The sequence below is a fragment of the Chelonoidis abingdonii genome, chromosome 6, assembly GCF_003597395.2.
Source record: "Chelonoidis abingdonii isolate Lonesome George chromosome 6, CheloAbing_2.0, whole genome shotgun sequence".
Taxonomy (NCBI): Eukaryota; Metazoa; Chordata; order Testudines; family Testudinidae; genus Chelonoidis; species Chelonoidis abingdonii.
Genome location: NC_133774.1, coordinates 107,029,894 through 107,044,892, shown reverse-complemented (window position 1 = coordinate 107,044,892; position 14,999 = coordinate 107,029,894). Strand labels below are relative to the sequence as shown.

Sequence of the window (14,999 nt, the reverse complement as noted above, 5' to 3'; positions counted from 1 at the left end):
GTCTCATTTGTGTTTAAAATATAAAACTGCTTTCCAGGACTTAAGTGAGGTGAGGAGAGGTTTTGGGGAGGTTACTGGTTTAAGCCGTTGCCCTTACAGGTAAACTAACAGACCAAGAGCAAGCACAGCCTAATGGTTTGATGTGCACACATGCCAATGTTTTCTGTGGAAAAAGCCGGAATGGCATTGCAGTTCTGCTGCTACTTATTGATGTTACTTTGGGCACTGGCAGATGTCGGGGGGAGGGGAGAGAGAGAGAGAGACAAAGTGTGTTTCACATAGAGATCGTGCAATCTTTCTCTTTCATTTTCAGGAAACAATAGAGAGAGTACAAAGCCAAAAACTGTCAGCTGGTCTGTCAACCAGCAAGAATAAATATTTCTTATTGCTTTTTATATGTTGTTTTATTTTAACTGCCACAGTCAGTTCACTAAGACGCCAGCTCCAGTTAAACAAACCTCTCTCTGTTCAGTTCCTGATCCTGCAAACACTTTATTCATGTGTATAAGTGACTGTGAAATCAGACATTTACTGATTATAATAATTCAGTACTGTTACCAGCAACAGGATTTGAGTTATGCCCACAGCCATGGGGTGAAGAGATGTTGTGCTGTCTAACCTAACCCTAATACAGCAACTTTCACCATAGTCTCATGAGAGCGGCCATTCTTCAGATGAGTCTTTAAACTCATCAGGTACCTATCACTGGTGGCTCAAGTGGAAGTTAAGATCCCATGACATCCTGGAAAGAACAGGAGTTAACCCTTTGTCCTAATCAGTATTCTCTGTTTTCGTAAAACAGGTTTTAATGCCCAGGGTTAGTGCAGGGAGAGTATAATCATTGCCTATACAGCCATTCTGCAGTACCAGTCTTTAACTCATCCTTTGAAATATCTGAAGTATGACAGACACATATATAATTACACAGCAAATAACCAGATTAAAAGAACATTATCAAGATTGCAAAGTCAATCATTCAAAAGTTAGGAAATGCCAGAATTAAGATTGCCTGCACACCCCTTAATTCAGCCCCTTGGGCATATGCATTATCATACAGATATATTTTCCACAGGATCCTTGCCTCCTTGAATGCACAGAACAGAGGTGCTCATTTAATCAGCAGCTATTTGATATTGTCTTTTCTCCCCATTGTTCAATGTCTGGCGCCAAATCTTATTTACTGCACACTATTTAGACCTTGTTCTGAAGACAGAATTATTAATTTTCTCACGGCCTTCACTATGGTGTTCATCACTGTAGTATCTGAGTGCTTCACAAACATAAATTTATTTTCACAACACCCCTGTGAGATGTGGGGGGAGTTGTTACTCCCATTTTACAGATGAGGAATTGAGACACACAGATATTAAGGTCCCCTAATTTCGGGTGCCCAATTTGAGACTCCTAGAACCTGGTTTTTCAGAGTATGTAGCATTATTTAGTGTTTTATATGTTCAAAGCACAACTCCCATTGGCTTCATTTGCAGCTGAGTGCTCAGCATTTCTGCAACTCAGACTTCAGGGTCTGAAGTCAAGCTCAGAAAATGAAGAACACACCATTAGTGGCCACTTATGAGAAGTTTGGTTTAAGTCAGTTCTTTGGCTTCACTTAAGAATTCTAGGGCAGAGACAGGGATAGAATCCAGTTCCCTAGGGCATCATTGAGCTGCCTTAGCCACAAGACCATCCTTTCTCTTCCTGAAATCCCCTGCCTCATTCACTACACACCTTCCAATTACTGCAACAAATGAAGCAGGGCTCCTACAAACAACAGCCTTCTTCATCACTCAGATTTGAGTTATCCCCAGAGCAGGTCCATCCGGTGCACTGATGAGGCAGGAGTCCTGTGGAAAAATAGTATTTTAAAAGTCTAGAAAATTACACACACACATGCATACATTAAAAAAACATTATCAAAAGTTGGGACAGTTTTATAAGCACCTGAAAAAATAGGGTCTTATAATGGGAAGTGTTAGGCAGTTTTAGTAATAATGCAACCAACCCTATCTATAACATTCTATGATAATTTTCTGTGATATTATCACTGATCTTTGTCCTTTTTCATTATTAGGTTGTAAATACTACTGATTATCTATATAACGCCTGCTTTTTCTGGTTATTCAGACCTCCCCATTAAGGACCAAGCTCACTTATATCCCTGAAATGCCATTAAAGTCAGTGGGATTGCACAAGTGTAAGCAAAGGAAGAATTTGACCCCATATTTCCTGATCCCCTCTAAGACTCTCCCGTTTGGAGCCAATGGAGAAAATTGAACAAGCCAGTGTTACAGATGGGGCAATAGATGAAACTTTCAACAGAAAAATGTAAATGCTCCAAAGACAAATCTTTTCTTCCTATTGAAAAATGACATTATTCTTTGTATAAAGAAACAGACCCCCTCTTTCGCAGAAGCCAAGAGTTAGGAAGCGTTATGGTGGCACTCTAGCCACTTGGATATGAACTGTCAACAGAAACATTTATACCAAAACAAACAAGGAGTTGCTGGAGGGAACAATGACTAGCCACTCTTTAAGACAAGAAATTTTGGCAGCTGATATGAGCCCCGTATCAAAATAAATTCATGAGGAGGAAAATGCCTTCTTTTTAGCACCCGACTCAAATATCTCAATCCAAGACGTTCAATGAACAGAGGGTAGCTGATATCTACATTAATTTTGATTGACAACTTTATAGGAAAATCTGATTTAATACTCTCATTTGTAAGAAGAGCACACTGGATTAGTGGAACTGGGTGCCAGATGTCACTGTTGTTTAACGGAAATATAGCTGCTGGTGCAATGATCAGACTTACTGGCATTTAATGTGTTATGGTCAGGAATGTGACTGTAAAAATAGCACCTTCTTACTCGGTATGTGCTCGATGTTATATAGGGTTATTTTATTTACAAAAACAAGTTTTTATTATTATCACTAGCTCTGCAGAGCCAAACCAGCTAGAGAAGGGTGAGCTGGATTTCAAGAACAAATGGGAATCTAAGTTCCAACTACAGAATCTTTGTTTCTGATGGTGTACAAAGCACATCCTCTGCTGGTGTCAAATGACATAGCCCTGTTGACAGATCAGGCTCAGAAAGAGCACACTGTGGCTTTTGGGTCCCACTCTGAGCAGCTCAGCCCTGTCATTTGGCAGAGGGAATCTTTTTACTTGTAACCTGAACGATTTGATATAGACATAATTGAGAGAGAGAACAAATATTGAACCTAGGTTTCCCATAGAACCAGAAGAGTTGGTTTCTATCTTGTTTTACTTCCTTAGGGACAGATTCTTCCACCCTTTTTGGTGTTGAATATTGCCTTACTCCCACTGATTTCAGTAGGACTACTCAGGAAGGAAAGTATGACTCAATATTAGGAAAGATGGCAGAAACCAGCCCTCATGTCTTCCAAATATACATAGGAGCATTCAAATCTAGCCCTAGTGTTTTGGGGAAGGTTGATGAGATGACATTTTGGGCTCCTGTCAAGAACGTAAGATTCATTTTTAATAATGTATGTGTAAGTCAGAGCCTTAATTCAGCCCCTGGCTTTCTCTGGTATACAAGGAGCGGGGCTCAGCTATTTGTGCTGGGGTCTGTGCATAGTTGACCATGTTAGTAAATGTTTTCAACAATCAGTTCCCTAAATTAATCTGTGGGGCTGGGGAGGGGCCCAGCTGCAAGAAAGTTTTGTGTTTATTGTGATGAACATTAGGGTATTTTTAAGGGCTAATTCAGCCCAGGTTTATGCTGGCACCTACAGTCCTTCTGTTGATACAGAGGTGACGTTTGTAACTCTATAGGCATCCAGCCAGTGACTTCCAATGCTAGTGGTGCCATCCCACTGCCATTCATGAAGGCTCTGGCATTCCCCAACCCCAACAGAAACAGCAAGTAAATTAGGAATCCTACAACCTAGTCTCCTGGCAGAGATTCTTCCCCAATGCACCAGCAGCATTTACGCTGATGAAATTGCTTCTAGATTATTCCTCCCTGTTCTTCCACAAAAGAGCCAATCTATTTTAGCTCATTCTGTCTTGAGCTCATAAGCCTCAAGTGCTACAGCCAGCAATAACCTTTTTTTATGAGGCACAAGTGTTTCCATGGGACAGCAGGCTGCTGAGAGACTTGAAGTCAAAGAACTTTTGACTTCAATTTACAATACAAAACAACAATAATCAATCAGTGGTTCTGTTTAGCTTCTGTAGTGCAGATATGAGGATGCTGGGGTGGGGAGGAGGGCAAAATAACCCAAATTAATCTGAAAGTAAAGCTTCAGCGATTTCCATTCAGTCACAGCTTCTCCAGTCCAGCTATCATTAGGCTAAGAAGTGAGTGATGTTGTTTTCATTGTATGCTCAAGGCTTCCTCTTTCTGGTCTCTTCTCAGGTGGGAGATTGGGAAATGGAGCTCCTGTAGTCTCACCTGTGGAGTTGGACTGCAGACTCGAGATGTCTTCTGCTCTCACCTCCTCTCAAGAGAGACGAATGAGACGGTGATTTTGGCAGATGAGCTGTGTCATAAACCCAAGCCCACCTTAGTGCAAGCCTGCAATCGTTTTGACTGCCCACCATCCTGGTACCCTAGAGAATGGCAGCAGGTAAGAATGTGCACCTAATCCGTTGTATCCCATTTGATCTAGTTTAGTCAGTGATACATAGTCATTCAGTGCAGGCAAGAAGATTCATTTATCACACAGGGCAGGCTGGTAAATTCATTTAAAAAATGAAACATAGATGTCTCCCTTGAAGATCCCAGGACAGTGGTATCTTGTTATCTCCTCTTAAACAAGGTCAATATAAAAACAAAGAGACAGAGAATTTTTTTTCACTAAAGTGAATTAATTTGTTATTGATTTTCACAAATAAATATTGACTATTATTAAGTCTGAATCAGCTTCAAATCCAAAAGGATCATAAATCAGAGTCGCGAGTAATGAAAAAAGGTGCCGCACCACATAATTCTTAGCTGCCGTCATATGGCTTGCGGGGTAGCCACACACAGGTCCATAGGAGTCGAGCTATACAGAGATTGTATTAATACCAGATGGGGAAGGAGAGAATGAATAGAACAAGTTTATGGTCATTCCTTGAACATTTAAAGTAATATTCTAGTTGTGGAGAGATTTTTCCCTACTTATTAAGGATGAGATTTTTCAAAGGCACAAATGTCGGTTTAGACACTTCAGTCTTAGTGACTTTCAGTGGGAGTTGGTGGTAGTAGTAGTGATAGATGTCTAGTTGCCTTCTGTCTAAAAATCTCCTTCTAAACTGTGTGATACTTTGGATCAGTGCGGTAGCTCTGTGTTTTTGGAAGGCAATTGGCAGATCTATTTTAGATCACAACTGAAATGAGTTTGTTGCCATCTAGATGCAAAAGAAAACTCTGAGCTTCTTGACACAACTGAGAGTGCTGGAGTTAGGTGTAACCCTGCACAGCAAGAGGTCTTGCAGGTCAGGACTGAAGGTGAAATTCACTCCCCAACAGAGAGGCCAGAAAAAAGGCCAGTGCACCACTTACCTCTCATTAAAACCTTCAAAATATGGTTTGAGTAGGATTTAAGTGGTACATCAGCCTTTTGCTGGCCCTCTGTATGTGGTTAATTTTGCCCAATAGGAAATGAGTGGGAGTTTTACCCAGTGCTTTCCCATGCTAAGCCTGGCTCCAGCTGTAATGTATGGCACTTATTTAAAAGTCAGTTGAGTTAGATGACATGTTAATATATATTCACCTAGTGGTGCTATTAAACTTGTACAGCAGTAATATATGAGGGAGCTCAGGGCTTATGCAGCCATCTTTGCAACAAAGTTCTGATTTTCCTAAAACCCCACAGCGCGAGTCCGTCTCTTCTCTTTAAAAAGACTCAACATTATCTACATATTTAAAATATGAAGGTATATATGTATATTACACATACGTATTTTTAAATGTGTCTATCCCACACCCGGGGCATACACACTGTAACTATAAACTACATCCAAAAAACTACATTAAAAGGATGTTTGGGTGGTAAAGTCAAGTGCTCCAAAAGTTGGGAAATGCCAGATTTAAGGTTGCCTGTGCCTACACAAAAGCATATAACAAGTTCTTGCAGAGTACACACTGCTCTAATGTCGTTGAGAGCTGTTAGAATATCGGTATGCTGCAGCTCCGTCTATGTTAGGACATTGAGCTTGGTAAGGAGGCTGTTTTTTGGAACCAGACTTTAAAGCTGAGGTCCTATCTGCATTCGAGGGCTTTTTTGTAAGAGTAGGGGCTTCCACTGGTGTCCTAGCTGTGAGTTCTCTTACTCTTCACTGTTGTGGAATGTACAATGCACTGGTTGTCTTCTGGAACAGAGCATACAATGGTAGAAAGGACACCCAGAGTTGGATGGTGATGGCTCCAGGTGGCAGCAGCCATTTCTCCTTTGGGGAAGCCACAACTGGCCAGTGCAGCCTTCATGGTAGTGGGTACAGGGTCTGGCCTGACAGATGGGGTATGTACTGTTTCAGCTTATCTCCCAGGGAGCCTCCACTGGCAGAGCTCCTGTGAAGGCCTGGCCACAGTTTAAAGCTGAAGATCTTTCCATGAAGAGTTCAAACACTGCCTGCCCTGACTCAGGGTGCATCCCTCTCCCAGGGTGCAGGGAAGTGTTGATTTCCAGCAGAGGTGAATCAAGCCCCTGTAGGAACACAGACCTTTCCCACAACAAGGTATGCTGCAATTTCCCTGTAAGCATTTTATCTGAAGTAGAATTTACATAGGGCAAAATCTACTCCTGTGCAGTAGCTGATGAATCACTTAGCACTTGTCTATACTAACACTTGGTTTGTGGCTAGCTAGGTTGTGAATCTGCCCTGCATTAGCCTGCCATGATTTAGCTGTCCATGTGGACCTTGCTTATGCACATTAGCAGTTCAAAATCTTCTTTGAAATGGGACCGGATCAAAGCACATTAACAAACTGTTAATGTGCGTCAGCAGGGTCCACCACAACTACAGCATGCAGGCTAGTGCGGGGTAGATTCACACCCCAGCTTGCCACAGGCTAAGTGTTTGCGTAGACAAGCCCTGAGGCCCACTTCAACTCTTAAGGTGCCACACAGGCCCTTGTGCTTGCCTCCTGACTAGTTGTGAATTTTGCCCATATAATGTCTACGGTTCTGCTTTTCATAGCCATTTCCTCCTGCTAATTTTTAAACAGCAGCAAAAGTTTTAACCTACAAAGGTTCAGGAATGATATTTTCTTCTCTGAGGCTCTTTGTTTCTTAAAGGAAGATGGTCTGAATTAGATGTGTTTAAAAGTCCAGTGTTCTTGGCAAATAAAGTCCCGATAATCATCAGAGCATGTAACATTCCAAATGATTAAAAATGCATCCTTATAAATTCAAGACTATATTTATTTAAAAAATGCTGTGTCCCTAGGATTGAGCCATTAGGATGTTTATCTTGTTTTCAGTAGTGTGTTTCTGAAGGAAAGTGGATACCAGTATTCAATTTTTACAAGCCCTAGTAAATATCTGCTCTGCAGAGATCAAGTGGGAGATGTCACATTAATAAATCTTCATCTGTCTTGGTTTTATTACTGAATAAAGGCCAAAGTCTCAGGCGTGTCCCTCTCTGTGCGTGCTCAGTCTGTCCTGTCATTAAGGTTACTCTGGAACAATTTCCTGCCCTAGATCAGCACTGGAAAACCATTGCCCTCTTCATACTTTTCCAAGCTATTTTTCTCCTTATTTTAAAATGTCTTCTTAAATTTAAGAAGTGCCAGGCCTTAGAAGCCAGCTGGATCCCGCAGAGCTGTTGGCAGGAAGATGCCTGCTTTCGGCTCCCAAAGCAGCTGCTCTGCCTTGCTTGCCTTGACCCATAGAAGCAAGTCGTTTTAGACAGTAAAAACCATGCTTGAAGGCTAGACTGTAGCAACATAGTGTTGGGGGCACTGCGGATCTGGATTGCTGCAGGAGGAACTTGGGGCAGGGGGATTGTCCTTAGAAGGTACAGTCCCTTCCCGAATGCCCCAGTGAACAGGGAGAACTGCATACGCTCCACCATCCCTCAGAACTTTCAGCCAGCTCCATGAACGGGCAAAAATGGAGCACAGAGCCATTTCCCCACCTTCTTTTTCCACACCTCTCTGTTCTCCACAGTTTGTGCACGACCCCCAGGGGATGCAGGATTAGCAGCATGGTGGCCCCCGAGTACTTACCCAGTGTGCCTGCTTAGGTGAATGGGCTTTTCTTCTCTTACCACACTCACAACGTCCTCTGCTGGAGCGGTGTTGATGGAGGGCTCTAGAACAGCAGAAAGAGTTAACGCACACCATAGAGACACAAGGGGCAAGCCATGAAGGCTAGAAACTTCCATTAAAAAAAAGTCTGAAGTAATAGCATGATTCTGGGAGCTAATAGTGCCCATGTTTTAGTCTAGCCCTGCACTAGACACAGTCATCAGGACAGAGAGGGAATCTGTTGCAGTCTCTGTATTCTATCCAATGTTCTGAAATACTGAGGCTGATTTAGAGTAGCTGGTTAATTTTCACAGAACAAAATTACCTGACTGGCCGGAGAAAAAGAATTGGTAGAAAAATTTTCTCCCTCTACTCTCAATAAATTCATGGGGTTTGGAAGAAGGAGCAATTCCCCAGCATTGGATGGTCAATTCTTTGGAGCAAGGAACATCTTATTGTTAGGAGGTTTGTACAGCATGTAGCACAATGAGGCTCTGATCTCTGACTGGAGTACCTCAGTGGTCCTGCAGTACTGCTACTTCTACCAATAATAATAATAAGCTTTACTTGTCCAATCTTCTTGAATACAAGGCTTCTCAATCTTTTCATCTGCTGAAAACTCAAGTAGTATCTTACTTGCTTAAACTTTTCTTGAAGCTTCTGTGCTTTCTAACAATTTTGTTGTTGGGCAAAAGCTGTTTTCAGTCCTCAGAGAGCAGAACAAAATTGAATGCAAATCTTTTTACACAATTCTAATGTCTGCACTTCCCACTTTGTCTTTCAAGACCAATTACATTCTAGTAACATGAGGCCTGCACTTAAGTGTGTGTCTGTGTGAGAAAGAGAGACCCAAGATGTCTGCAATGTTTTATAGAGCGTTCATTTTTTAACTACTTGAATATGTTTGTTAACATTTTTCCACTTCATGCTCTACTTCTCAGGCCTGATTCCCCTGCTGCAGATTATAAGCAGCTCCCACTGATTTCAGAAGATTAGTTTAGATTTTCTTTTCTCCTCTGATCGGATGAGACAGACCTGGAACTGTGTTAGTTGGATCATACAGGAGAAAAGGAGCGTATTTCTACCCAAATGACAAGTGCATCAGGAAGTAGGCCTGAGCTGCCATGTTTATAGAAGAAGGTCAAGGAAAGCTCTTAAATATGCTTGTTCTAAAGTTCCTGCCCTCCTTGGGTGGAAATGGATACGGAGGAGGTTATTTATATTAGGAGAGAGGATAGCTGGAATCCCTAGAAATTAATCTCCCAGATCTACATGGAGTCAAATAAACCTTCTTCCTTCCCTTTTGGAAATAACATACACTGTTGTCACTGACGGTCATAAATAAAAATGACTATGTGGCTGCTTAATGGTTTATTATACTAACCTTATAAACCAATTGTTTAGCATAGCTGCAGATCAGAGGCCATGTGCAGCTTTCCCACGAATTAAAAATCCGAGAAATCCCACAATGCAATACTTATTTCAGATTCAGGACTTTCAGGTGGGGAGTTAAGTTTGGGTTCATTGATTAATGAATGGTTTCAGAGTGAACTGAAAGAGCAATAGGCAGTTTCCATTGTCCTGTTTGTTTCTTTGCGCTTTACCTGAAAATGGCCACAAGTCAGACTTTAAGGTCAGCATGGATGACTCCCACTCCCTCAGCTTCTCTTGATCTTCCCTTAGTGTTCACAGACCTGCGGAGCTGGCACTCAGAAGCGAGATGTGCTCTGTAAGCAGCGCATGGCAGATGGAAGTTTTTTGGAGCTTCCAGAAACCTTCTGCTCCACTCCGAGGCCAGTTGCCCAACAAGCTTGCAAAAACAAAGACTGTCCCAGCGAATGGCTTCTTTCTGAATGGACACAGGTATGTGGTATCTGAATAAGTAAGGTGTCCAATACTGGAAATAGATCTCATTGTCCAGAGAGGCCATCTCCTAGTATCTTTTTTGAGTTTCTAATATTTGGTAAAAGTTCTTGAGACGAGAAATGAAAAGCAAATCCTCATCACTAGAGGGTCTGATGAAGCAGAAACCATTTATAACAATGGGAATCCTATGTCCAGACTGCAAAAAGAGGAGTCAGTTTTACCCAGCTATATCCCTGTGGTGGGTTCTTATCTTATTGGCATCCAGCATGGCCACTCGCTCTGTGGCCCCTCTCTGGAGACTGGCTCCATTCATGTGAAGTAGTCCTCCAGCCAAACCATAGAGACCTTCTCTTCTGGTGTATGCAAGAATCCAAACACAAAATAATAAACTTTCCCAGGCCACCACCTTCACTTCTGTTGATGGTTTCAAAGAGTGGTTTACCCTCCCCCAGGATTCCTCCCTGGGTTCCCTCTGTGGGTGCAGGTTGATGCCAATAGAGCCCACCTTGGCATTTTCCCTAGATACAGGGAAGTGAATGGAACTTCTTTCAATTCTCTGTAGAAGCACCAGCCTGGGTCGCTAAAAGAGAAAAGGTTCACACACCTGGACCGCAGTCCTACACCTCTTCTGTCATCCCAGGCTAGTGCTTTCTCCTGCTTTTCCTGCACCTCTGAACCTCACCTCCTTGGTGTCACAAGCAGACTTTTATTCCACTGAACTCACTTGTGCCTCCACAGTATTCCCTTCTCCCAAGCTCCTCCATGGGCTATTTCTCCAGCTCTCTTAGAGCAGAGCCCTACCCCAGGTCCTGACAAATCCCTAGTCTTCCCTCTTACTGAGGAACAACCCATCTTTTATCCTGCTTTCCCTCTTCCCAGCAAGCCTTGCTCTCAGGCACATGCTCCCTAATGAGTCCACAACCCCCAGAATACCAGGCCTCAAAGAGACCAAGGTCAAGTGACAGAAGTGCTGGGCTGTCCCTGCCCTTTAAGGGATGGTACACCCTGATACATTGCCCCTGCTCTTCTTGTACCAAATTCTGCTCTCACACTCATGCAACCCAACTGAAGTCAAGGGGCTGCATGGTTTGCAAGTGAGAGCAGAAAACGATCCTTTGACTTCAGAGGAATTATGCTACATTTACACCAGCATAACTGAGAACAGATTCTGGTCCTTTAACGACAGGATATTTTTAAACTCTTCCCCCTTTTAATTGCCCCTTTTTCCTTCACACAAGGAGATGGTTAATAACTTCATCATGAAGGAGGCACCAATTGTGCTGGGGAAAGGAGCTGTTCCACTTCGACCCCACATGTGGCGATCTCTCTTGACATTCCAGTCAAATAAATGGATTTTCTAATGAAATCTGCTGCCAGGACACACACCCATTCTGGCAGGAAAGGGGTAATTCTATTCCCATCCCTCAGCCTATCCCCATCACAAGGAGTACAGCTTTAACATTTTTACTGTACATTATTTACATTAAAATCCATACAACTCATGTTTCTCATGCTGGCACTTTTTAAAATTGATTTTTTTTCTCCTCTAAGTAGTCTTTCGTTTGGTTCTTTCTTTTTCTCTGACCACTCTTTTCCTTCTTCTCATTCTGTCTCCCATGCCCAATTCTGTAACAGACCAACAGCCACACATGCTGGAAAAATACTAGGTCTGGTGGCTCCCAAGAAACTGCGTGCCAGGTCCAGGACTGGGTTGAGCCTCCTGAGCTAGGGCTCTCAAACTTTTTCATTGCATGAACAGCAGCTCAGTGGACCACCAGCAGTTGTTTCATGGACTATAATCCACAGACCATAGCTTGAGGAAGACTGCACAAGGGCATCTCTTTTGCATCTTATCTTTGCATCATTAATCTCCTAGGTTAATTTTTAATAGTTCTACAACGGTAAAACAGAAAATCAAAGGTTCGATGCAATCTGAAATTCTTTTGCCCAGGGCCACCCAGAGGATTCAGGGGGCCTAGGGCAAAGCAGTTTCGGGGGCCCCTTCCATAAAAAAAAGTTGCAAAACTATAGAATACTATATTCTTGTAGGGGCCCCTGTGGGGCCTGGGGCAAATTGCCCCATTTGCCTCCCCCCCCCCCGGTGTGGCCCTGTTTTTGCCAGTTTGCATCAAATTTGACATTGTAGGGCTAGATTGTGTGTTGCCCTTGTGTTGTCTGTGAGCAAGTACCTTTCCCTCCACTTTGTGTGACTGCAAAACAGCCACATGCAATAGCAATAGCTGTAGTACCTACACTTTAAGTAGCCCAGTGGCTGCTTGCTTCTGCTCCCCTTTCCCGAGAGAAGTATGCTGAAGAGAAAGCAGGAAAGAAGAAAGGTTATGGCCCTACTCTCTTTGCACTCAGAGCTGAGCTAATGCTCCAAGGAGAGCAATCTGCTCTGTGCCAATGAATGCATCAAATTGCTCAACCCTCAGGCTGGGAGAGATTGTGCCTTTGATGCTTCTCCTGGTGGAGCATGGCTTCACACCAGGGGTGGCTCTATGTATTTTGCCGCCCCAAGCACAGCAGTCAGGCAGCTTTCGGTGGCGTGCCTGCGAGAGGTCCATTGGTAAGGCAGATTCGACGGCGTGCCTGTGGGAGGTCCTCTGGTCCCACGCCTTTGGCGTACCCGCTGCCAAATTGCCGCTGAAGCCGCAGAACCAGCGGACCACCCGCAGGCATGCCGCCAAAGGCAGCCTGACTGCTGCCCTCACGGCAATCAGCAGACCACCCCCCGTGGCTTGCCGCCCCAGGCACGTGCTTGGTGCACTGGTGCCTGGAGCTGCCCCTCCTCCACACTTCCCCTTCTACAGAGATGTGGTTTAAAAGCTTGATCTTAAGGTACATGTAGTACCAAAATCGAGCTTATTTGAAGAGGACAAAAAAGAAACACTAGCAGTGGGATTTTATATATAATGGAAACAGACACAAGAGCAGCTCACTCACATCACTGCTATAGTTAAGACTGCCTGACAATTCCCAATATAAGACCCAATTTTCAATTGCTTGTATAATCAATAGAGGACACTCCCCTCCAAAACCTGGAGTTGATCTCAAGAGTGGCTGAGTCTCTACATTCTTCTGCTTTCAGCAAATATGTATGAAACCCTTTGGCAAGTGTGTGTCCTATCCCCCTGCTAGTGCAGGGTCTGCACAAAGGATGACAATCTACTACTGCTATCAGTTACTCCATTGTCTTAAGAGGCAGAAATCTCTGTGATGGATCCAACCCTTCTGAAGACCCAAACTGGGGAGTCAATGTAGTTCCACATGATAGTATTTTAGTAGTTTCAGTGTGTTTAAAAAAAAATTGGAAATTACATAGAAAAAATCTACATTAAAAGAATGCTGAAGTTGTAAAGTCAAATGCTCAATAGTTAGGAAATGCCAGAATTATGGTTACCCGTGCTACCTTAATTCATCCTGCTTGTGCATATCCGTTATGATAAAGTCTTTAATTACATTGGCCTGTGTTGCTTTTTCCACAGGACCCTATATATAGTTTTTTTGTATATAACGTAGATGTACAGTGTGTTTTTGACTACAACCTAAATTAACAGTGCAACCTTAGCATTGGCCTGCTAAACCCAGAGTTGTGAGTTCAATCCTTGAGGGGCCACTTAGGGATCTGGGGCAAAAATCAATTCTTGGTCCTGCTAGTGAAGGCAGAGGGCTGGACTCGATGACCTTTCTGCCTGGCTCATGAGACAGCTCATGGTGTCCGACACCATCAGGTGGTGCAGAGACATTTATACCAAACACATCACTGGACACCGCCAATACCACACCGAGTAACTAAGACTACCGACCAGGGAAATAACCCACTCCTTTCCCTGATGGACCAAGGGATGCACCCCACCCATGAACTTATCCGTTCCATCGATACTGAGTTGGACTCCTTATTCATTCCATGGGTGGCGTACCCAAGCCCACATATCCACTGACACCTTAAAAACCCTTGCACCCCAATCTGGCTCTGTGCCAGTTATGCGATATGTATGTATCTTTTCATCCTTACAAATGATATCTGTAACCCCCCATAACCCAAGCCTGACCCCAGGTGTACAGTACCTTCCCTCTCAACCTCTGTATATTTCATTTCAAACATTACTTAAATAAAATTTTTATATCTGAGCAGTGGGATATATGTCAAACCTAATGCTTCACATTCTGTTTCTTGTTTTGTTTCTAGTGTTCAGTGAGCTGTGGAGAGGGCACTCAGACTCGAAATGCCATTTGCAGGAAGATGCTGAAAACTGGAGGCTCTGTCATCATCAATTCCTCAATGTGCCCACCTTTACCTCTCTCTTCTTTAGTCAGGTCCTGTGCACTAGTTGCTTGCACAAGTGAGTACATAAGAAACTTGGGTGTGTTTGTGGGGAGAGGGCAGGAGCTCCACCACTAAGTATCTGGTACTACAGATTGCTAAGTGCACTGCAAGATGCTGGGAGCCCTCTACTCCCAACTACCTCACTGGGAATCAAAGGTGCTTAGCACCTTGAATGACTACTGGGTCCTGTATTTCCTTATTTGGGCCTTTCGCCCATGGTTTATAAGGAGAGCTGAGTGGCTGATGCTTTGCCAGTATTGGCTGTGAACCTAGCAACAAGACAAAATAGGGAATGGGACCTCTAATGGTAATTATTAGAGGTGGGTCTGGACAAACCCCCTGAACCGGAACCTCTTCCATTTTGATGAGGAGTAATCCATATTGAAACCCAGATCTAACTTTCACAATTAGGGTTTGGAGGCAGAATACCCTCTTGGCAGTTTCAATGTCCTCTCTGCCAGGGGCCCATAGGGAGCAAGGGCCATCAATGAAGCACTGGCTGGGGAGAGTGTATAGTCATGGTGGTTTGAGGACATGCTCATTTAGCACATCCGCTCAGCAGCCTGTGACAACTGGGCTCCTATGGAACCTTACAGCA

General features: G+C 43.4%; 1 protein-coding gene across 4 annotated transcripts in view; it reads left to right on the top strand.

The window, feature by feature from the left end:
- ADAMTSL1 (ADAMTS like 1) overlaps positions 1-14,999 on the top strand; it is a 684,387-nt gene that overhangs the window by 600,681 nt on the left and 68,707 nt on the right. For all 4 annotated transcript variants that reach the window (XM_075067314.1, XM_075067313.1, XM_075067312.1 and 1 more), the window contains 3 exons: positions 4,387-4,597; positions 9,889-10,068; positions 14,264-14,417. In XM_075067314.1, coding sequence (XP_074923415.1) covers positions 4,387-4,597; positions 9,889-10,068; positions 14,264-14,417 — 545 coding nt within the window. The remainder of the gene's footprint in view (positions 1-4,386; positions 4,598-9,888; positions 10,069-14,263; positions 14,418-14,999) is intronic.